The sequence below is a fragment of the Suricata suricatta genome, chromosome 16, assembly GCF_006229205.1.
Source record: "Suricata suricatta isolate VVHF042 chromosome 16, meerkat_22Aug2017_6uvM2_HiC, whole genome shotgun sequence".
Taxonomy (NCBI): Eukaryota; Metazoa; Chordata; class Mammalia; order Carnivora; family Herpestidae; genus Suricata; species Suricata suricatta.
The window spans coordinates 43075632-43100018 of record NC_043715.1 but is presented as its reverse complement, the minus strand read 5'-3'; the positions used below and the strand labels follow the sequence as shown (position 1 = coordinate 43100018).

The 24387-nt window shown below is 40.2% G+C and overlaps 2 protein-coding genes across 3 annotated transcripts in view; one reads left to right on the top strand and one right to left on the bottom strand.

Annotated features, from left to right (window-relative positions):
- The window catches only part of ZNF461 (zinc finger protein 461), a 31535-nt gene extending 23352 nt beyond the window's left edge, over positions 1-8183 (bottom strand). For both annotated transcript variants that reach the window (XM_029926243.1, XM_029926244.1), the window contains exons 1-2: positions 7583-8183; positions 5579-5670 (exon numbers count right to left, since the gene is read on the bottom strand). In XM_029926243.1, coding sequence (XP_029782103.1) covers positions 5579-5587 — 9 coding nt within the window. In that variant the 5' untranslated portion in view covers positions 5588-5670; positions 7583-8183. The remainder of the gene's footprint in view (positions 1-5578; positions 5671-7582) is intronic.
- A 10237-nt stretch (positions 8184-18420) lies between these two features.
- LOC115279770 (zinc finger protein 519-like) lies at positions 18421-23097 on the top strand. The gene is made up of 4 exons (XM_029924276.1): positions 18421-18740; positions 19221-19899; positions 22564-22788; positions 22972-23097. The coding sequence occupies exons 1-4, from the start codon at positions 18421-18423 to the stop codon at positions 23095-23097; spliced, it is 1350 nt and encodes a 449-aa protein (XP_029780136.1).
- The last annotated feature ends 1290 nt before the right edge of the window (positions 23098-24387 follow it).

The following is a 24387-nucleotide window of genomic DNA, read 5'->3' as shown; positions in this document are numbered from 1 at the left end:
TGGGTGGCTCAGTCGGTTAAGCGTCCGGCTTCGGCTCAGGTCAGATCTCACAGTTCGTGGGTTCGAGCCCCGCGTTGGGCTCTGTGCTGACAGCTCAGAGCCTGAAGCCTGCTTCTGATTCTGTCTCCCTCTCTCTCTGACCCTCCCCTGCACATGCTGTCTCTCTCTGTCTCTAAAAAATAAATAAGAAACATTAAAAAAAAATTTTTTTTAATTCTTAAGCCAGACTCTCTTCACCACAAAAGACACATTACAGAGGGGAACAACAATAAGAATCAAGGATTGATTCCCATTAACAACAATGAGGGCAAGATGAAAAACCAGTATCTTTAAAATGCTGAAAGAAAGCTGTCACCCCTAATTCTCTATCCAACTAAAATCTTTCAAAATTGCTGAGCCTTGGGTGTGTGTGTGTGTGCGATCGCACGCGTGCATGCATGCAGGTGTCTTGATTTGTTTTTTGAAACAAATGAAGAAAAAAAGAAATGAAAGCTGAGAGTTTTGTAGCACAGAAGACCTCCGTTATAAAAAATGTTAAATCTTGTATGGAAACCAATTTGACAATAAACTATTTTTAAAAAAATGTTAAAGCAAGTTCTTCAGGGGGACAAAAAATTGATACTAGATTATCCACAGAGGGATGGTAAGTTGGGAGGTAAATAGAAAAGATATCATTTAATTTCATAATTTCTTTAAAAGATAATTGAAGAAAAGCACTGTGGTTTTATGATTTAAAAATAAAATGTATCACAATAGAAAAAAGATGTGAAGGGAAAATGGAAGTGTATAGCTATAAGATTTTTGCATTATTTGTGAGGTTGGAGGGTGTCTTGGTGGCTCAGCTGGTTAAGCATCTGCCTCTTTGATTTCCACTCAGGTCAGAGCTCGTGGTTTACGAGAGGGAGCCCTGCATGGGGCTCTGTGCTGACAGCTCGGAGCCTGCTTGGGACTCTGTCTCTCCCTCTCTCTCGGCCCCTCCCCTACTTGTGCCTGCTCTCTCTCTCTCTCTCAAAATAAATAAATTGGGGAACCTGGGTTAAGCCTCCAACTTCAGCTCAGGTCATGATCTCACGTTCGTGAGTTCGAGCCCTGCGTCGGGCTCTGGCTGACAGCTCAGAGCCTGGAGCCTGTTCGGATTCTGTGTCTCCCTCTCTCTCTGCCCCTCTCCCGCTCATGCTCTGTCTCTCTCTGTCTCAAAAATAAATAAAACATTAAAATATTTTCTTTCAAAATAAATAAATAAACTTAAAGAAATGAAAATAAGAGCATATTGGAAACCTTAGAACAGCCCCTAAAACAATAAAACAGTAAAAATAGTATAGTTAATAATCCTATAATGGAGATAAATGAAATACTAAAAAAGTAGTAGAGATACATGGAATACTAAAAAATATAACGTGTCTAAGAGAAGGCATGAAAGTGGGGGGGGGAGGGAGAAGAATAGATGACAAGAAAATAAATTAAAACCTAATAATTACATTCAATTGAAACAGTCCATGGAGAGGTCAGCAAACTTGTCCTGAAAAGGCTCACTTAGTAAATATTTTAGGCTCCATGACTCACATATAGTCCCTACCACATACTCTTCTTTATTTGTTTACAACCCTTCAGAAATGCAGAATCCTTCACAGCTTGAGGCTGTAGGCTGGATTTGGCCAGCATGCCACAGATTGCCAGCCCCTCATCTAGATACCTGAAGGCAGAGAATATCAGACTAAATAAAAAAGTAGAACTGCACTTATGCTGTTATATGGATACATTTAAAGTAAGTAAAATGAAAGGATGGGGAAAAGATATGCCATGATGCAACAATAAGAGAAACCTGAAGCAGTTGTATTAATAAAGAGAACGCAATGCAAGAAAAAGAACATTACCATAAGGAACATTTCATAATAAAGGGGTCAATTCATCAAGAGGACAAGGAACCTTGGGGCGCCTGGTTGGCTCAGTTGGAAGAACATGCAACTCTTATCTCAGGGTCAGGAGTTTGAGCCCCATATTGGGTGTAGAGAACACTCAAAAATAAATAAACAAACACAAACCAAAAAAAGAGAACATAGCAATCCTAACTATGCATGCACCTAACAGAATTTCAAAACACATAAAGCAAAACAGACAGAACTGTACAGATAAGTCCACAGCTGTATTTGTAGGTTTTAGCAGTCCTTTCTCAGTACTTAATAGACCAAGGGACCAAAAAATCAGAAAAGACAGAGAAGAGCTGATCACTTCTATAAAACACTTGACCCAACAAACACTCTAACAAGACTAAACACCCCCCTTTTTTTTCTCAAATCACATTGAACATTGACCAAGACAGTCCACATTTTGGACCATAAAACAAGTTTCAATAAATTCAAAAGGACTGATATTCCATAGTATGTTCTCTGAGCAAAACAGAATTAAATTATGAATTAAATTAATTAAAAAAGAAATTCAGAAAGATCTAAAAAGTCACCCAAAATTTGGAAGTTATAGAAGGATCTTCTAAGTGGCCCCTCAGTAAAAGAAAAAAGAGAATTCTGAACTAGAAAGAGAAGAGAAAGTTAAGCACAAAATATGCAGAAAGAAAGGAAAGAATAAGATCAGTAATCAATGAAATAGCAATCTAAGCAAGGGCAAACTGGAGAGAAAAATCAATAAAACTAAAAGCTAGTTCTTTGAAAGGTCAATAAAATTGATAAACTGCTAGTATACTGATAAAGAAAAACATACATAAATTATCAATATCAGGAATTAAGAAGGGTGCATTACTATAAATCTGACAGGAATTAAAAAGATAATAAGGGAGTATTATAAACAGCTTTATGCTAATAAATTTGACATCAAAATGGAAATAAACTAATTCCCTACAAGATAAATTACTAACCTGATTCAAGAAGAAATAAACCCCCCCAAAGCCCTATATCAATTAAAGAAATTAAAGTCTCCCCAGGAAGAAAACTCCAATGTATTTGCTTTCTACTTGCTGCTACAGCAAATATGGCGGCTTAAAACAATTTTATCTTACAGTTCCATATGTTAAAAGTCCAACAAGCATTTCAGTAGACTAAATCCAAGTGTCACCAGGGCTGTGTACCTTTCTGGCAGATCTAAGGAAGAGTCCATTTCCTTGACTCTTCCGTATGTTAGAAGTCCAACAAGGGTTTCACTAGACTAACTCAAGGTGCCAGCAGGACTGCATAGGTTTCTGACGGCTCTAGGAAAGAGTCTATTTCCTTGCTTTGCCAAGTTTCTAGAGGCCACTTAGATAGTTCATGGACCCCCTCCTCCTTCTTCAAAGCCAGGAGTAAGCATATTCCACTCTCACGCGCTCTCTGATTCTGATTCTTCATATAATTCAAAATAATCTCCCCATCTCAAAATTAACTTAATCACATCTGCAAATTCCCTTTTGCCATTTAAGGTACCATATTCACAGTTCCAGGATTGGCCTGTAGATATCACTGGGGATCATTATTCTGCCTACCAAAGAATTAAAGTTGTTTAATTCTATCAGATAATTAAGGAAGAAATAACACAATTCATAAATTCTTCTGGAAAATAGAAGAGGATGCATTTCTTGACCTATTTTGTAAATTAATATAGAACAATCACATTTTCCCATAAAGGAAGTTGAGAGTATTTATCATCAGAAAACACAAACTATAAAAAATGCTGAAGGACGTTCTTGAAGCTAAAAAGAAATTATATAGGGGCGCCTGGGTGGCTTAGTCAGCTAAGTGTGTGACTTCGGCTCAGGTCATGGTCTCACAGTTTGTGGGTCTAAGCCCTGAAGCAGGTTCAGTGCTGACAGCTCAGAGCCTGGAGCCTGCTTTGGATTCTGTGTCTCCCTCTCTCTGTCCCTCCCTGGCTTGCACTGTCTCTCTCTGTCTCTCAAACAATGAATAAATGTTTAAAAAAATAATAATAAAATTTTAAATTAAAAATAAAAAGAAATGATATCAAACAAAATTCAGATCTCAAGAAGTGAGAGCAATTGAAAATAGTATATATGTGGATAAATGAAATGCATTTGCAAATAATCCAATAAGGTATTTTTTCAAAGTTCTTTTTTCTTTCGTTTCTATAGATTTTCCATTTAAAATTTTTATACTGTGCTTTCTTTCCTAATTTGAGATTTGTCTTATTATCTTATTAATGATGTTTTTCCTGTGTTCTAACAGATATAATTTTTATTTTTATAAATTTCCTCCATATGTCCTACTACTTCCTTTACACTTATATATTTTCATTATTTTTGTTAGGAGAATTTAAAGCTATAACTTTTCCTTTAGAGTCTTACTTAAACTAAATCCCATGGGTTCCAAAATATAATGCTATCTATCACTAAGCATTAGAAATTCTTTACTTTTAGATTATGTTTCTTCTTTGATCCAGAAATTAAGATAGATTTTAGAAACTGTTGCTAAGAGTAAGTTTATTTTTCTGATTTTATTATTAAATCTTAGCTGCATTTGTGTTTAGAGAACATGGTTTATCATTTCTACTTATTTGGACTTTAGTGTGTCATTTTTTCTGAATCGTCTATGGAGATTTGAAAAGAATGTGTATTCATCATTAGTAGGATACAGAATTGAATATATATCAAAAAGGTAGATTTGATGGAGTATTTCATCCTTACAAACTTTGTCCACCTGACCAGACTTTGACTGAAAGAGTTAATTAGTATCCTCTACCACTTTCTTCTTCTATCTGCGTTCCTATTTGCTCAAGGAACGCTGATGGTATATTATTTGATACATGTGTATTTATAACTATTTTGTCTTCATTTTGAAATGTATACCTTAGAAATACACAGTGTCCTTCTCTGCCATGTTTAACAGTGTGATGTGGCCTGAATTTTTGTCTGTTTTTGTTTTCCATTTGTCTGGTATACTTTATCCATCCTTTCATTAAATTTTTTGAATCACTTAAGTGTCTAATACAGAGAGTTGAGTTTTTGAGAATGTAAAGGTCTGTTTCTTTTAACAGGTGAGTTAAAAATCATATATATTTACTGAAAGGACATATATATATAAATTTTTTTTGGTCTTCGTTTTATCTTGTCATCATTTTGCTCATTACATATACACACTGTGTGTGTGCCTTAAATCTTAAGTCTGATATTATATAAATTAATTATTTTTTCTCTCTCTCACTACAAGTTAAGTTTCACAAGGGACAATTTTTAAGTATCTGATTTTTCCCCCCACCGCTTTATTTATATTACCTAGAAGAGTGCCTGTCACATTGTAGGTACTCAATAAATATTTGTTAAATCACCCCATCAAATCAAAGTTCTGTCAAGAGAAACATATTTTTCTCACAAGAATACTATTTCTGTTCTCTCCTTCCCCTAGTAGGAGGGTGAGCATATGGAAAATGAAAAATGATTTGCTGATTGAGTATAAGAACACTGGTTAGAAAGGAGAGGAGCAAAAAAGGAAGACTTTGAATTTTTGAAACCAACACTTACTCACTAGTAAGTTATTGTATGATAATCAGGCAATAATATCAGAAGAAAGAATGCTAATATTCATATGACTGTAGAAAAAAAGACTGTATCAATTAGGAACAAAACACAACACCAACTTACATGGGCCATGGCTTTTTTTCGAACTCAATGTATTTATCAGTCCTCTTCTTAGTTCCACTTTAGAAGAAACTCACAGTCCAAAGAAACTGTTGCTGGATGAAAGGGGTTTAACAAAAAAGATATCAGATGGTCTTGTCTCTTAGCTCCCAAAGTGACATTTTTCTTCCCCCTCCACATCTCCTGTGCCCAATCCCCAAACACACATACATAAACTGTTACAGAGATACTGGACAAATCTCAACCTTACTCAAAACAAGGAGAGAATCTAGGTATAACAGGATGAATTCAAGAAAGACTGGGCCCAGGTTTTTTAGCAAGAAGGATTTAGAGGGGCAGACCAGTGTCCCAACCCTCTGATAAAATGGACCCTACCAACCTGTTCAGACTATCCTGACAAGATCTTCACTGAATTAAGAGGAAAAAGATAAAGGAAATGTACATTACCAAAAGATCAGCGAAACAGAAAACGATCCAAGACCTAACAAAGGTCTCACAAGCATTTCAAAAATAGAGACTGATGGTACACAGATGGAAAAGAAAAAAATAAATAGAACAAAAATTTCCAGAACAAAATAAATACTTCAGACTTTAGTTAAAAGTACTGGTGAGAATTAAAAAATCACATCTGGGGGCTCCTGAGTGGCTCAGTCACTTAAGTATCTCACTCTTGGTTTCAGCTCAGGTCATGACAACACAGGTTTGCATGTTCCAGCCCTGCATTGGGCTCTGCACTGCCTGTGAGGAGCCTGCTTGGGTTGGGATTCGTTCTCTCTACGCACCCCCCCCCCGCCCCGCCCCCAACAACTCTCTCAAAATAAACTTAAAAAAAAAAAAACCTCTTTAAAAAAAAATCGCACATGGAAGCATCCTGGAAAATCTTCTGAAATTTATTTCTGAATACAGACAAAAAAAGACCCAAATAGCTTGTAATAAAGAATTATAAAACAGTGTGTATTGTAGTCTAATCTTTGGGAGGGGAATACATAAATAAGCATATATGTATACACATAAGGAAGGTGAAAACGTCTGTAATAAAATGGCCAGAGTGGTTGAAGAATTACAGATAACTTTTACTTTAAATGAAGTAATATAGGAATTTTAAAAGTTAATATGAACATTTCAGAAAAGACAGTACCTAATAAAGTATCTTAGACACTGGTTTTGGATGTGCAGCAGTGCCACTCTTTCCTCCTACTCTAGGTGTTTCTAAGGTGAATGACGGAAGTACTGAGGTAGAGAGTGGAGAAGAACTAGGAGACACCAGGCCTTTCCCAAATAATCTCTGCACTCAGCGTGGGGCTGGAACTCACAACCCAGAGATCGAGTTGCATGCTCTAATGCTTGAGCCCCTAACCGGGCCTTTTTCAAAGCTCATAATTTGTGACCTCGGGTGTGATGTGGAGTAGACGTTGTCTGTGTCCATGGTAACTGTTTCTATGATACTCGGTGATGTGCGTTAGCTCTTCAGGTAACTGTTGGGGATAAGGGCTAAGTGGGTATGAGGACAATCTGGTTGGGGAGGAGTTGTTTCGTTTTTACTATATAGGTGGCTTGTCTGAGGCTGTGTGATGATGATAAACGTGGGTTGGATAACGTGATTTAGCTTTGTGTTGTATGAATCTACAAGTGGCTACTGGAATGTCTCCCTACCTGCCTGATTATGTGAGCCTGGGTGCAACGGTCTGTGAAATGGTGCTTCTTTTCTTTTATGCAAGTATTTGGAGCTTACACAAATAACCACCACGATCATAGTCGAAATCACATACCAACTCCATTCACACAAATGGTCATGCAGACAATTACATTGCCACAAAAGCACGATCCCGAATCCAGTCGCTGTCACAACAAACAGCGAAATACACTTAGTCGGGGCACAAACTCTATAGTTTCCTTCACGCACTCACAACAACCCAATCTATCCACCCCAGGGCCGCTCCTGCACGTAAGAGGCCGAACACGCCGGACACTCCTCTTACCAAGCCCTGGAGCTCCAGGATTCCTTACCTTCAGCATCCTCAGGAAGGGCTCTGGTCCAAATTCTGATTCCCATTCCAGGCGAGGCCACACGCCTCGACCGTCACACTCACTGGTGAGGTAATCGCCTCCCCGACCTCTGAAACCGACCATTCAGTCGACGTTCCTACCGGAAGTAGTTTTGGTCGCAGTGTCTTCTGGGAAACGTAGTCCGAAAGGGAAAATCCCCGGAACTGAACCAGGTAAATCTTCCCCGAGGCTTCGGGATGCACCTGCGCAGCTTCTTTCGGGCCTCGAGGGATGTCAAAACCTCCACGTTTCCAAGGCTCAGACCCGAATTTTGGGTCTGAATTCCGGACCTCGGATTCCTCTGAGGGCGGATTTCGGGCCTGGCACCGTGACTGTCCCTCCCCCGTCAACCTGGACGCGCCCGCGCTGTGGTTTGAAAGGATTGTGTTGTCTGGTGCGGAGGGATCCGGTCTTCCTCTGTTAGGTGGCCGTGCGAGATGTGCTTTCTGAGTCCGAAGGTGCGAGTGTCCAAGGGTGAGTCAGATGGAGAGGGAGAGAGTGTATGTTACACCGACAACGTTGTCATGCGCGAGAAATTCATTTGTGAAACGTATTTGAGGCCTTTTGAAATGGTGGTCGAGCTGTATACCCGTGTGAGTTCACGCAGTGAACTCGGCCACACGCAGTGATTGTGAGATAGTGTTAATATGACATGGCTTACGAGTGAGGGGCTATTTGAAACAATATGATTGATTACGCACGCTTCCGGGCCACGAGGCTATGTGAGCAGTGACCCTGTAACATTCTGTAAGAGGCTGTTTGTGTTGGGTCTACGATGACTAGCAGGAGCGGTTGGCTGTAGTGGGTGTCCTTGGTGAGAAGGAAGGAAGCTGGGTCTCCCAGAGACAGGGGGAACCCAGTGGATCAGTGCAAGCCTTGCATATATGCGTGGGAGAGGTATGAAGCGACATGTGATGTCTAAGTGTGTGTGAGAAACCTGAATTGACAGAGGTGTGGAAGCCAGTACAGATTGTAAGGACGCAGGTTTGAGACAATAGAAGGGCACACATTGCCCAAGGCAAGAGGGACCACCCTTGTAATACCCTTAACATTCCTAAGGGCAGGCCTATTGCTTAAGGCTAGTTACACCCTATGTGAGGGTCCTGGGTCCTGGGTCCACTCTGATTGGTTAACACTCTAATTGGACTGTATAATAATAATTGGATCACTGTACCTGTGTCACAACTTCCTGTAACTCCCCCTTCCCAAACTCATAAAAGCCCTGCCCCCCCTTTGTTCGGGGCTCTCAGCACGGATCCAGCACGCCGGTAAAGTCTGTGAGCCCGAGTTTAGACCCCGGCGAGCCTAAAGCCGTAATAAAGCCCTTTGCTTTTGCATGCGTGACTTGGTCTCCCTGCCGGTCTCTGGTTTTGGGGGACGATAAAGAAATCTTGGGTATTACAAGATTGTTTGCCAGAAGGGACAAACCTAAAGATTCGTTAACCTTGCTGAAAGACTAGAAACCCCATCTCAAAGTGTGATGTGAGGAAATGTATCTGTGACAAGTGGTTGTGTTTCTAAGTCTGATTCTTGGTCACATGGATGAAATGGTTTACACTCCAATATTGTCCAAGGTGTTGAGTGAAACATACAAAGTATGTGAAAGTGGTGTGTACCCAAGTCTCCAGTGAATTGTATGATAATGAAAGGGCAGGTGATTGCAACGTTGTAATTTTGAGGTTGATATATGTGAGTTGGGGTGCCTGGGTGGCTCAGTCGGTTAAGGGTCCGGCTACAGCTCAGGTCATGATCTCACGGTTCGTGGGTTCCAGCCCCACGTCGGGCTCTGTGCTGACAGCTAGCTCAGAGCCTGGAGCCTGCTTCAGATTCTGTGTCTCCCTCTCTCTCTGACCCTCCCCTGCTGGCGCTGTCTCTGTCTCTCAAAAATAAATTAAATGCATTAAAAAATTTAAAAAAAACGATATATGTGAGTTTAACTGAATGTGACTGAGACATGTGAGAAATTTGGTAAATCTGTTTTTGTGTGTTTTGGTGCAATTTATGTAAGTTAAAAATCTGGATGGAAGATAGTGTGGTGATGATCTGAATGCAGAAACTATAGGAGACACCGCAGTGTTACGGAGTTATGTGAGATTGAGTATGCTGTGATACCTATTCTAAACCCCTATACTTAACCTCTAGAAAGCTAATGATAATTAAACTTCCTGAAGCATTGGTTTTAACTTGAAAAATAAATTTCCAAGGGAAATTTTTAAAAATCGAACTATAAAGCATTATTTTAAAAATATGAAATGATTTGGTTTAGATGAGTGACTCAGTGGCTTGAGCCTCTGACTCTTGATTTTAGCTCAGGTCATGATTCCAGAATCATTGGATTGTGACCTGCATAGGGCCCTGTGCTGAGTGTGGAGCCTGCTTAAGATTCTCCCTCTCTCTCCCTCTGCCTGTCTCCCCTGTGCACTCTCTCTCTAAAGTAAATTTTAAGGGACGCCTGAGTGGCTCAGTCGATTAGGCATCAGGCTTCAGATCAGGTCATGATCTCAGGGTTGGTGACTTTGAGCCCCATGACAGCACAGAGTCTGGAACCTGCTTCTGTGTCTCCTTCTCTCTCTGCCCCTCCTCCACTTGCACTCTCTCTGTCTCTCTCTCAAAAATAAATATTAAAAAATTTTTAAATAAGAAGTAAAATAAATTTAAAAAATATGAAGTAACTTATTGTGATGAATGCCAAATGATCATGAAAGATTTTTTTACAATCCATTTATAGGGTAACTGGGAGTATGGTTGGTATTCTATGGTGGAAGTAAAATAGATGGGAAGTCTACTAAATTCTTACTTGATCTGTATAAGTGAGAGAGTTCTAGGTGAAGTGCACAAAAGCCTAACTTGAATAATAAAAGCAGTCATGGCCCTTCAGTCAGTTCTCAGACTTGACGCAATATACAGACCCAGAACCCCCGGAGTGAAAAACCCTGACATACCTCCAGAAATTTATGGTGATAATTTTCCCATATGCCTTCCCAAAGGAACTCACAGCCTTTACCAGGTGATTGGACATTGAGGAAAAGGAAATAACCAGACCCTGGACACTGGCTTTGAGCTGATACTAATTCCAGGAGACCCCAAACTTCACTGGTCTACCAATCAAAGTAGGAGCTTATGGAGGTCAGGTGATTGATGGAGTTTTAGCTAAGATCATGTGTTTTTCCTCCCAATTCTGTAATGGATAATTGAAATAGATATACTCAGCAACTGTCTCTCTGGCCTCTTCAGTGAGGGCAAATATGATGGGAAAGAACAGGTAGAAACTAGTAAAAAATAATAATAAACCAAAAGAAATACTATATTCTTGGAAGGATTGCAGAGATTAGTGCCACCATTAAGAACTTTAAAGATGTGGGGCACCTGGGTGGCTCAGTCGGTTAAGCGTCCGACTTCGGCTCAGGTCATGATCTCGCGGTTCGTGGGTTTGAGCCCCACGTCGGGTTCTGTGCTGACAGCTCAGGGCCTGGAGCCTGCTTCAGATTCTGTGTCTCCCTCTCTCTGCCCCTCCCCCATTCATGCTCTGTCTCTGTCTCAAAAATAAATTTAAAAAAATAAATAAATAAATAAAAAGATTTAAAAAAAACCATTAAAGATGCAGGGGTAGTGATTCCTACCATATCCCCATTCAACTTGCTATTTGGCCTTTACAGACAGAAGACAAATCTTGGAAAATGACAGTGGATTATCATAATCTTAATCAGGTGGTAACTCCAACTGCAGCTGTTTTAGCAGATGTGGCTTCAGTGCTTGAGTAAATGAACACATCCCCTGGTACTGCTACACAATTATTGCACTCAGCCCCCCCCCCCCCCCCCCCCCCCCCCCCCCCCCCCCCCCCGTTACTAAAGACTATCAGAAGCAGCTGTTTTCAGTCGGCAAGAATAAGCAATGTACTTTCAACGTCCTACCTCAGCAGTACATGAGCTGTCCAGCCCTATTTAGTTTACAGGGATAATAGTTAAGTTCACAGATATCTTAATTATCTATTCCTTCTACAAGATGTCACACTGGTCAATTACATTGATGACATTATGCCCATAGGACATAGTGAGCAAGAATTGGCAACTACTCTAGACTTACTGGTAAGACATCTGTGTGTCAGGGCTGGGAAATAAATCCAACAAGAATTGAGAGGCCTTCTACAACCTCAGTGAAATTTCTAGGGATCCAGTGGTGTGGGGCATGTGATGTTATCCCTTTTAAAGTGAAGGATAGGGGTGCCTGGGGGGCTCAGTCGGTTGAGCATCCGACTTCAGCTCAGGTCACGATCTCACAGTTCGTGGGTTCGAGCCCTGCGTCAGGCTCTGTGCTGACAGCTCAGAGCCTGGAGCCTGTTTCCAATTCTGTGTCTCCCCATCTCTGCCCCTCCCCTGCTCATGATCTGTCTCTCTCTGTCTTTCAAAAATAAATTAATGTTAAACAGAATTTAAAAATAAAAAAATAAAAATAAAGTGAAGGAAATGGGTGCCTGGATGGCTCAGTCGGTTAAGCCTCCAACTTGCGCTCAGGTCATGATCTCGCAGTCTGTAGGTTTGGGCCCCATGTGGTCTCTGTGCTGATAGCTCAGAGCCTGGAGCCTGCTTCAGATATTGTGTCTCCTTCTCTCTCTGCACCCCCCCCCCATTTGCTCTTTGCCTTTCTCTCTCTCAAAATAAAATACATACATAAAAAAATTTTTTTAATGTAAATCAATGGACTTTGAGTAGAACAGGTTACCCTCCAGAATGTGGGTGGCCCTCATCCAATCAGCTGAAGGACTTTAATAGATTTAAGACTGACCTTTCTCAGAGCAGAAAAGGACTCTGCCAGCAGAAAGCTCTTTGACTCAAACTGCAGCTGTTCCCCAGTGTTCAATCTGCTGATGTGACCTGCAGATTTTGGATTTAAGCTTCCATATTCTCATGAACCAATTCCTTAAAATCTCTTTCTTAACCTCTTCTCTCTTTCTCTCTCTCTGTCTCAACACACACACACACACACACACACACACACACACACACACAATCCTGTTGGTTCTGTTTCTCTGGAGAATTCTGACTAATACACTATTTTAAGTACATGCATTGTCTAATTTAATCCTCATGAGGACCCTGTGAGGGAGGTATTGTCATTCCCAGTATATTGCTTAGGCAAGTGAGGCATCAAGGACTGAAATAAATTGTGAAATGCCACAGAATTCCTGAGAGATTAAACCAGAATTTGAGTTCCCAAGCCCTCAATCTTTCTTTTTAATGTTTATTTATCTATATTGAGAGATAGTGTGCATAAGTGGGGGAGGGGCAGAGAGAGAGGGAGAGCAAGAATCCCAAGCAGACTCCTCACTGTCAGCACAGGGTCTGACATGGGGCTGGATCTCATGAAACCACAAGTTCATGACCTGAGCTGAAATCAAGACTCAGACGCTTAACCACCTGAGTCACCCAGGCACCCCACACTCAATTTTTATTTAACTAACAAATTCTACTATTTTCCAACTCTATACTTTCTGCTCTCTTTCACTAAGCCATTCCTGATGATTATCCCTCTTTGACAATTGAAGCCAAAATTTAACGATTATAAAGTGGTCTATCATATCTTACTAATTATTATCAGGAATTCTTCAGTGAACATCCTTGTAATAATATCCTAGAACTGGGATTTCTGTTTAAGACACTGACATGACTACAGTATGCAAAAAGCTGTGCCTGTGTACTTGGAAGAAACACAGATGAATAAGATATAATTGCTTCCTTTATGCTGTTCATAATCCAACAGGGGAAATAAAAGTAGGTCAAAGGCTGAGCATGACAAAGACCTCTGGAAAAGTACTGATGATAATCCATGGGAGTTGACAAGAAAGAATTCTAACTACAGCTACATGACCAAATCCCAAATTATTGTGAATTCACAGGAATTCTATGAATTTTCCCAGTCAAGTTTATGCCTTACGGTTTTGATTCTCTTGATGTTGGATTCAAAGGGAAACTAATGGAACAAGGTGCTTCTCTCAGTGGTTGCAGGGTATTATGGTTAATAGCTGAGGAGTGAGATAATTCCTTCCATCAAAAAGATGGAAAGTGACTAGACTCAGGTGTGAGCCTCCTAGCTCTTTAGGCAGAACACCCATAAGCATGCTTAGAAACTGTTGGGAGGGAACATAACAGAAATCATTCATAACCAAGTATATTTAGAATATGCTGAACTATAGGGGTACCTGGCTGACTCAGTCCATTAAGTGGCCAACTTTGGCTCAGGTCATGATTTCATGGTTTATGAGTTTGAGCTCCATGTCAGGCTCTATACTGACAGCTCAGGGCCTGGAGCCTGCTTTGGATTCTGTGTCTTTCTCTCTGCCTCTCTCCCACTTGCACTCTCTCTTTCAAAAAAAATAAACATTAAAAAAAATTTTTTTTTAAAGAATAGGCTGGGGCATCTGGGTGACTTAGTCAGTTGAGTGTCTGGCTTCAGCTCAGGTCATGATCTCGCGGTCTGTGGGTTCGAGTCCCACATCAGGCTCTGTGCTGATAGCTCAGACCCTAGAGCCTGTCTTCAGATTCTGTGTTTCCCTCTCTCTCTGACCCTCCCCTGCTCACGCTGTCTCTCAAAAAAAAAAAAAAAAAAAAGAATTTGCTGAGCTATAAATCTATAAATCTAACATAAAGACCTACAACAAAGACTGTTTTTCACCTATTTTTTAGGAACTTCTCTTTAATAAAATTTCTTAGACCATATATTCCACAATCAAGACATTCTTGGTTCTTGTGGAAGTATACTTAAATTTAAATTTATATAAGTTTATGGAAATATACTTAAAAATAAGTTTCACAGAAGAGAAGTCAACAATGTTAACATTTAGATGTATAAGTCCAGATTTTTCTTTCCATCACCGATGTTTGACATTCTATCAATATGACATATATATGTACCTTTTTAGTAAATGGAATAGTTGTATATGTTGTGTATTGGCCTGCTTTAGGCACTGTCAGTGTATTTTAAATTTTTCTATATACTTTTCAGTTTTTCTACAATTAGAGTTTTTGATGACCACTTAATACCTTATTGTGAAGTGCGGGGGACCAACCCATGCACCACAGTCGAAAGGTCCCGAGTAGGGGGTTGGTGTCGGCGTAATATCTCTAGAAAAGAAGACAAGATGAACAAGACAGACAAGATGAACAAGACAGACGAGACAGATAGCGTGGATGGTGGTTGGTAAAGCCCCACTTTATTAAGATAGCCAGGGTCTTATATACCATGGGTGATTACATCGTTTCTTTAATGGTTACATAGTTCAAGGTCCTTGAAGACATGCTCCGTAAAAGGTCATTCTTATCAGGACAGTAGTAACAGGATTAAGTCATTGCAAAAAGAGGAATCCCCTAATAATAGTCTGGTTTTAAGCATAAGATAAACCTGAAGAATTCTATGAGGAGATATACATTCCTTAAGGCCCTTCATCAGTTATTCAAGGGTAAGATGCTCATCCTTCTATATGTAAATCTTTTGGCAGAGGATTGTGTTCACTCCCAACAGCAGACAAAGAGCCAGAAAATAAAGTAAGGGAAGGTCGCTGACTGACCCAAGTTGATTCAAAGCCTAAAAGTATATGTCTCTTTACAAAGCAATGAGAAAATCATAGGATGAACAGAAGCCACATGTGCAGCCCAGGAGACCAAATATTGTTTGAGGGTTATTATTGCCTACTGGGTCCCAAGAGTGAGGAAGTTCTGGAATTTATTAAATTTGTATATTCTTGCTGGACTGACAAAACTGAACCATACCAGAGAAATTCCTACCTAGCTCCCATGTCTGGACCACCTTCCCCTTTCTTCCAGGGTCATATGGGACTAGGGTTTATGGAGTTAGGATGTTTTGGTCATTTGTAGGACTATCAGGTCCAAAGATATCCATCAAGTTCTCCCTGTGAAGAGTGATGTTCAGCAGGATGTAACTACAAGGAGAGGTTGGAGCTTGTTTTTTCCCAGTAAGAATATTTTTGCTCATTATTTATAATCCACCTACTGGAAGTATCCTCCTTCAAAGTGCCTTTGAGGAACTGATTTGCCATTTGTATAATTGGAAACAAACAACTGCATTTTGTAATTACTTAGGCTTCATTTTCTTGACACCTAAAGTGATTTGCTCTTCCTCTGGGCTCCTCTATTCTTCCCTGATTGGCATCACCACAGCAGGCCTAAGTCCCATTTCAAAATCCTATAGGATTTTATATCTCTAAGCCAGATGTGATTTCCTTATTAGAGAAAAGAAGACAGCCCTGAATAATAGAGCAAGCAGTGAGTAAACACGCTCCAGGAAGAGGGAAGCCATTACAGGTAAAAACCCAGCTGGTGTGAAGAGCTAGAACTTCAAGATGCTTGAGAAACTTTGTTTAGCCTAAATTCCCAAAGACACATCACTGTCATCCCCATTCTGTCATTGTGTCTGTAGCTACTTCTATAATTCTCTGAGCAGGATTAGCTTTATAGAATTTGTGATTATAAAAGAAATACATACAGAGCATTAAAATTCAGAAAACGTGGGATGCCTGGGTGGCTCAGTTGGTTAAGTATCCAACTTTGGCTCAGATCATGATCTCACGGTTTATGAGTTTGAGTCCCTCATCAGTCTCTCTGCTGTCAGCACAGGACCTTCTTCAGATCCTCTGTCCACCTCTCTCTCTGCGCCTCCCTGGCTTGCTCATGTGCTTTTTCTCTCTCTCTTGAAAATAAACTTTAAAAAGTGAAATTCAGAAAACAGGGAATCCTAAAATAATAGTAGCTCACTATGAACATTATATTGTAAATATCTTTACCTTCCCTATACACAGACTTTCCTTTCAAAAGTAGAAATGGCTACATGTTGCTATTCTTCCTTACCTAACACTAGTGAACATTTTTCCATGCCAACAAGAAAAGGTCTATAGCATCCATTGTAATGGCTATGATTTTCTTTTATTGACCATGGGGGAATGCAGATTTATTGATAACCAGGAAATTTTAAATTAACCTTCAGAGTTTTGCAATACACTAATGACCCAGATGGGTTTTTTAAGTTTATTTATTTTTGAGAGAGAGAGAGAGAGAGAGAGAGAGAGACAGCATGAATGGGGAAGGGGCATAGAGAGAAGGGGAGAGAAAGAATCCAAACTGTCACTGCCGAGCCTAACTCAGATCTCAGTCTCTCAAACCATGAAATCAGGACTTGAGCGGAAATCAAGAGTTGGATGCTTAACTGACTAAACCATCCAGGTGCCCTGTAATGGGTGTATTTTTTAAGGATGAAGTGTAGGGGCACCTGGGTGGCTTAGTTGGTTATGTGTCTGGCTCTTGGTTTTGGCTCAGGTAATGATCTTGCAGTGTGTGGGATCAAACCATCAGACTCTGAGTTGACAGTGCTGAGCCTGCCTGAGATTCTCTTTCTACCCCTCTTCTGCTCTCGTGCACATACTCACGTTCTCTCTCAAAATAAATAAATACATTTAAAAAAAAAGATGGAAGTGTATCTTCAGGGTAAATTCCAAATATTGGATGTTAGGTAAATATATACCTGAGCAGCATGGGTTTGAACTGTACAGGTCCAGTTATAGGCAATAACTATTTTATTAGTAAGGATCTAGTTAACAGTAGGCTAGTAGTAGTTATGTTTTAGGGGAGTCAAAAGTTATACATGGGTTTTCAACTGCACAAACAATAAGCATCCATAATCCCTGTGTTATTCAGGGTCAAATGTGGATAGTTTTGTTTTTAATGTAGTTTTTCTCTTTTTTCATTTATTTTATTTTTATTTAAAATTTGCTTAATGTTTGTTTATTTTTTAGAGAGAGACAGAGCAGTGGAGGAGGGGCAGAGAAAGAGGGAGATTCAGAATCTGAAAAAGGCTCCAGGCTCTGAGCTGTCAGCACAGAGCCCAATGCGGGGCTCAAACTCATAATGGCAAGATCATGTTGAAGTCACACACTTAACCAACTGAGCCACCCAGGTATCCCTATTTATTTTTATTTTAGAGAGAGAGAGAGAGCAGGAGCCAGGGAGAGGGACAGAGGGAGAGAGAAAAGAGAATCTTAAGCAGTCTTGCTCAGCATGGAGCCCAACACAGGGCTCAATTCCATGACCCTGGGACCATGACATGAGCTGAAATCAAGAGTCAGATGCTCGGCCCTCAGCACGGATCCACCACGCCAGGAAAGGCTGTGAGCCGGAGTTTAGGCCCAGGCGAGCCTAAACCTGTAATAAAGCCCTTTGCTTTTGCATGCGTGAAAAAAAAAAAAAAGTAGACAAACATGAAATGTAATTGTTTTCCTTCCCCTTCCTTTTTTTTTTAACTATTCACATTAATTATTTTGTTGGTCTTTTGAACATTCAGGTAAATCTTCCTCCTCATTAGAAACACACAGTTGTCATGACAGCGTGTATTATGTAATAAGTCCCATCCCACTACTTTTCTTACTTCTTCTTTGCCATAGAGGAAGCCATAAGAAAAAAGCCAGTTTAATTTTTACATTTTACATGTATAAAGCTGAGCCTCAGCCAGTGCAGAGATGCCTGCCTGATGATCACAACAATCTCATGGCGCTCTCATCCCTCTCTCCCAGACACCATCCATTCTTCAGGGACCCCTAGATCGGCTGGAGCAGGACTCCATCAAACTAGGAAGCTGGGTTCTTCTGTATTTGAAAGTCCTACCGGCCAGTGAACACGTTTCTGGTGAGAAGTTCTCTTGGTGCCTTTAAGGACATTTTCTCCTGATGCAGCTGTGATTTCTCCACAAATTCCATCTGAGAACGAAACCTGCAGGACAAGTGGACAGAAGAAGAAATGGTCAGCTCTCAGGGACAGCTGACCTTCCGGGACGTGGCTCTAGAATTCTCTCAGGAAGAGTGGGAATGCCTGAACCACAGTCAGCGGGAACTGTACGCAGATGTGATACTGGAGACCATGGGCACCTCCTCTTCTTGGGTCTCCTTGTATCGAAACCAGACTTGGTCATTTTTTGGAGCACAAGAAGGATCTGTGGGGTGTGAAGAGACAGGAGACAGTAGCCTCACACCCGGCTGTATCTTCGCAACGCACCAAGAGATTCCTGCCAACGCCGTGCTTAGAACATTCTCTTCAAAAAGTGTCAACCGGGGAACATAGTACCCTTGAGAATTCTCATTTAATGATAGAACGGGTCAACACTAGGGACGTGAAGGGCATGAAACATATCCTGACGGCCACATCCAAACAGAGACATCTGCCCATAAGAAGAATCTCACTGCCCGAAGTGGTGAACAGTACAAAGGATTTGGCAAAACTTCCCCTTTCAAGTTAGCTATTTCTGTCAAGCCGGGTGTTTCAGTAACCAAACACTCAAATCAAATTTTGACACATAATTATTTGTTGAGAGAAAATTTTGAAAATCAGGGAAGTGACCTCATTCATGTTGAAACTAAGTATTTGACCCAATGCGAAAATGGGATTGGACTGACCTTTCACTCAAATGTTTCTGAGAATCATAGATTTAAAACTGAAGAGGAAAGTGTTAAGTGGCATCAGCTTGAGGGGCACATCAGAAAGAGGTCAACCCAACAAAATTACGAGGCGATTTTGAATGGACATAAAATTGCTGTTTGCAGTGAATCTGAGGCGAAATTTAACCAGGGCTCCAACATTAACAAACATCTGCGTACTCATTTTCCAGAAAACCATGTTGAATGTAATAAAGGTGAGGAAGTCTTGTCTCAAAGACCTAAACGTATCAAACAGAGGAGTACACATCTGGAAGACAATCCTTATCGAGAACATGGGAATGCTCTGCAGCTGTCCTCCAGTGTTGGTGATCCTCAGACAAGTTGTGTGGGACAAAAGCCATCCACGAGTAATAAGTCTGGAAACACACTTAGTCAGTCACCAAGACTAAATATACGTAACACAATTGGCACTGGAAAGAAAAGGTACACTTGTAAGGACTGTGGCCTAGTCTTTCATTGGCGCTCAACACTACCTCAACATCAGCAAATGCATGCTGGAGAGACCTCCTACACCTGTGAAGAGTGTGGTCAAACTTTTAAGGACTGCTCATCGCTAAATAGACATGAGCAAATCCATATTAGAGAGAGACTTGACAAATGTCAACAATGTGGCAAGGCCTTTAATAGGCACTCCTACCTTAGAACACAGCACAGCATCCATATTGGAGAGAAACAGTACCAATGTCAAGAATGCAGCCATGCCGTTAAAGGGAAATCCAGCGTCACTTATCATCACAGGGTTGTCACTGAAGAGAAACCTTACCAATGTAAAGAATGTGACAAGGCCTTTCACTGACACTCATACCTTACTGAACATCACAGAGTTCATACTGGAGAGAAACCTTACACATGTGAACAATGTGGCCAGGCCTTTACAAGTCACTCAAGCCTAACTCAATATCACAGAATTCATACTGGAGAGAAACTTACAAATGTCAAGACTGTGGCAAGGCCTTTCACCGGCACTCACACCTTACTGGACATCACAGAATTCATACTGGAGAGAAACCTTACAAATGTCAAGAATGTGGCAAGGCCTTTCCCCGGCCATCAAAACTTTCCAAACATCACCGAATTCATATAAGAGAGAAACCTGAAAAATAGTAAAAGACTGTCAGTGCCTGTAAGTGGCCCTCAGCCCTTCCTGGACATCAGAGGATTCCTAGTGGAGAGTAACCACAGAAATGTAAACAACGTGGCAGGCTCTCCCTGCTCGTCACAACGTATTCAACATTGTAGTTATCACACAGGAGCAAAACTGAAATGGAACGAAAGTGGCCTCTCCTTTGCCTAGAATTCAATCTTTGCTCAATGTCTCAAAATGCTCTCTTGATGCAAACCTTAGACATGTAATGAATGAGGAAGACCATCATGTTAAATTACACTTTAGCAAACAGCAGACAGTGCATATAGGAAAGTAACTGGGAAGATAGATTTACAGAAGTATTAAATTGAACATCAAATGTCAATAAGATTACAGACATCAAAATAGAAAGCAGCACATCAGTCACTCTGTTGAGACATTACACCAAAATACTTGTAGGGAATAATATAAAGTTAAACACATAGAAAACATGTCCTCTTCTGGTTTGGAAGAGTTAGTGATGGGTTTTTGCAAAGTTATAATTAATTTCAATATGGGCTTTGTTGTCAGGAGCCATTCTGAACTCACTAGTTGAGAACACTTGTGAGGTTAAGGCCGGTTTGCAATGCCTCCTGCTGTCAGAGGATGACTGATATTCATCCCCCCTCAATTGTTTTGCTTCAGCACGGACCCCCTATGTACCTACAATGCTGATTGCAGCCTGTGAAGGAACTTACTGTAGGACCTTCTTCTTTTGTGATTATGGGGGCAAACATCTCCTTTCCTGAGAATCCTGTTTTTCTTATACTCCCCCTTAAGTTGAGAGGCTATTGATTCCCGCTCACTAACGCCTAACTTCTGCCTTGGCTATGCTGAAAACATCGTCTTGTTTTTGAATGCTAAAGATATCTTCTTTTTTTGTATGATAAGCCTCTAAATCACATACATCAATCACTATTAATAAAGGCTATACATTAGTTTTCTGCAAAAAAAAAAGAGTCAGATGCTCAATGAACTGGGCTACCCATGTGATCCTAATGTAGATAGTTTTTAAGCCTACTATTTTATGCCCCATTGTAAGGCTTGTACCAGCAATATATGATACTATCTAATCCCCTGTGTATTTGTTTTCTATGATCAGTGTAACAAAGCATCACAAACTGGGTGGATTAAAACAATAGATAATTATTCTCTTACAGTTCTGGGGTCAGAAGTCCAAAATCAAGAAGTTATCAGAGCCAGACTCCATCTAAAGACTCTAGGGAAGAATCTGTTCTTTGCTTCTTCCAGGTTTTGATGGCTATAGGTATGCCTTGACCTGTGGTCCCCATCACTCCAATTTCTGCTTCATGGTCACATTGCCACCTCTTCCTCTGTCAAATCTTTCTCTGCCTCACTCTTATAAGAACACTTGTCATTGGATTTAGGGTTGACCTAGACAGTACAAGATAAACTCTTCATCTCAAGATCCTTAATTATAATTAATATAATTATTAATTAATTTCCAAATAAACTAGGATTTATAAGTTCCAGAGATTCAGGCCTTTTTTGGAAGTCACCATCCAGCCCATTATACCCTGTCTTACTAATAGAATATGTTGTTATCCTTTTAAATTTTACCATTCTGATAGATGGAAAATGGTCCCAGTATCATTTCAATTTGCATTTCTCTTTTCATACATTTAAGTGTTATTTTGCATTTGGGTGTGTGAATTATTTCCTTTTAGCCTTTTTTTTCAGTCAAATTTTTTGGTATTTCCTTAAACTTTTTTAAATTGAGGCATAATTGACATATAACATTAGTTTCAGATGTACAATATAATGATTCAATATCTGTATATATTGTAAAATGAAGAGATTTTTTTAAATATTAGGAATTCTTATGAACTGAATTATGTCCCTCCTACATCCCAGTTCATAATGCTGAGGCCCTAATCCCTTGCACCATACCTTAGACTGTGATTTTATTTGGAGATAGGGCCTTTAAAGGAGTTAAGCTAAAACGGGGCTGTTAGGGTGGACCCTAATCCAATCTAACCAGTGACCTTATTAGATTAGAGTATAAAGAGAGACCTACCAGGGATGCATACATACAGAGAAAGACCATATTAAGATACAGTGAGAAGGCGGCCATCTGCAGGCCAAGGAGAAGAGACCTCAGGAGAAAGTAAACTTGCCAACACCCTGATCTTGCACTTCCAGACCTGTGAGAAAATTAGTTGCTGTTGCTCAAACCATACCAATTGGTGGTATTCTATTATGGTAGACCTAGCAAACTAGTACAGGAATATTAGCCCTTTATTTGTGATGCATATTGCAAATATTTTTTTTCTCAAGTTGTAAGTTGTAACTTTTGGCTTTAAGTTCAGAGGAGGCGATGGTGCAACAGCCTTCAGTCGTCCCGAATCCGGGTTCATCCGACACCAACTGCCACCTAAGTTCGACCCCAACGAGATCAAAGTCGTATACCTGAGGTGCACCGGCGGCGAAGTTGGTGCCACGTCTGCCCTGTCCCCGAAGATCGGCCCGCTGGGTCTGTCTCCAAAAAATGTTGGTGATGACATCACCAAGGCAGCTGATGACTGGAAGGTCTGAGGTTTACAGTGAAACTGACCATTCAGAACAGACAGGCCCAGACTGAAGTGGTACCTTCTGCCTCTGCCCTAACTATCAAAGCCCTCAAAGAACCGCTGGAGAGACAGAAAGAAGCAGAAAAATATTAAGCACAGTGGAAATGTCACTTTTGATGAGATTGTCAACATTGTCCAACAGGTGCGGCACCGATCATTAGCCCTCTCGGAGACCACCCAGTCTGTGGGCTGCAATGTTGATGGCCGCCACCCTCATGACATCATAGGTGACATCAATAGTGGTGCAGTGGAATGTCCAGCTAATTAAGAACCACAAAGGAAAATATTTTAATAAAGGATCATTTTGACAACCAGTGGGGGAAAAATGTGTAAGTTTTCTTTTGATTTCCTGTTTTTTTTCTAATGTAGTGAAATCTTTGAATACTTTCTTTTTCTGAATCATAGTAAGAAAGTTCTTCATACATTAAGGCTAAAGAGGGATGCTTTCTTCTAGGACCTACATGGTTTCATTTCTTATGTTTACATTTGTAATCTATTTGGAATTTATTCTTGTGGTAGGATGTAAGGTATGGATAGAATTTTATTTTTTTCCAAATGCAAACCAGGAAAATTGTCCCAGCTACGTGCTTATATTTTAATTTTTGATTTTGAGATCATTGTAGATTTACATGCTGTTGTAAGAATATAGAGATCCCACATAACCTTCACCCAGTTTCCCTCAATGGCAATTTCTTATAAAATTATAGTGAGATATCATGACCACCATCTCGATATTGATACAATCCACAGAACTTATTCACATCCTTTGCCAGTTTTACATGCACTATTTATGTATCTCTGTGTATATTTAGTTCTGTGCAATTTTATCATTTGTGCAGAATCATGTGACAGCCACTACCATCAACGATTCAGAACAGTTCTATCCCAAGGATCCCTTGTGCTACCCTTTTAGTCACAGCCCCTCCTCTCCACCCAATCCCTGGCATCCTCTAACCTGGTCTCTCTATCAGTCTGCATCTTAAGAATGTTATATAAATGGATCCATACAGACTAGAGCTTTATGAAATTGGTTCTTTTTCACTCAGCATGATTCCCTTGAGAACAGTCCAAACTGTGTGTTTCAGTGGTTCATTCCTTTTTATTGCCAATGTTTTGCCATGGTAGAAATATACCCTAGTTAGTTTAACCATTTACCTGTTAAAAAGCATCTGGGTTATTTCTAGTTTTTGATTATTGCAAATAAAGCTGCTGTGAACATTTACATATAGGTTTGTGTAAACATTTGTTTTTATTTCTCTGGGATGAATGGCCAAGAGTGCAGTTGCTGCATCGTATGGTAAGCTATGCACTTAATGTTTTATTGTGAAACTGCACTTATTTCAATTCTGTTCATTCCCAGCTCTGTAGATAATGGAATTATTCCATTATCCATTGGAATTTATGCTTACAGCATCTTTGGTCATGAGGGAAATGCAAATTAAATACAAATGTACCACTACACACCCATTAGAACTGCTAAAATTCAAAAGACCGATAATGATAATGCTGGTTGGGTGGGGCAGCGGGAATGCTCATACACTGCATGTGGGAACGCAAG

Bases quoted from the DNA above. Each gene is read 5' to 3' on its own strand.
- LOC115279770 (XM_029924276.1), top strand. From the start codon at position 18,421: ATGGTCAGCTCTCAGGGACAGCTGACCTTCCGGGACGTGGCTCTAGAA. The intron at 18,741-19,220 runs GTACCCTTGAGA...TGCTGTTTGCAG, and splicing joins AGTGTCAACCGGGGAACATA to TGAATCTGAGGCGAAATTTA. The intron at 19,900-22,563 runs GCCTTTCACTGA...TTTGGCTTTAAG, and splicing joins AATGTAAAGAATGTGACAAG to TTCAGAGGAGGCGATGGTGC.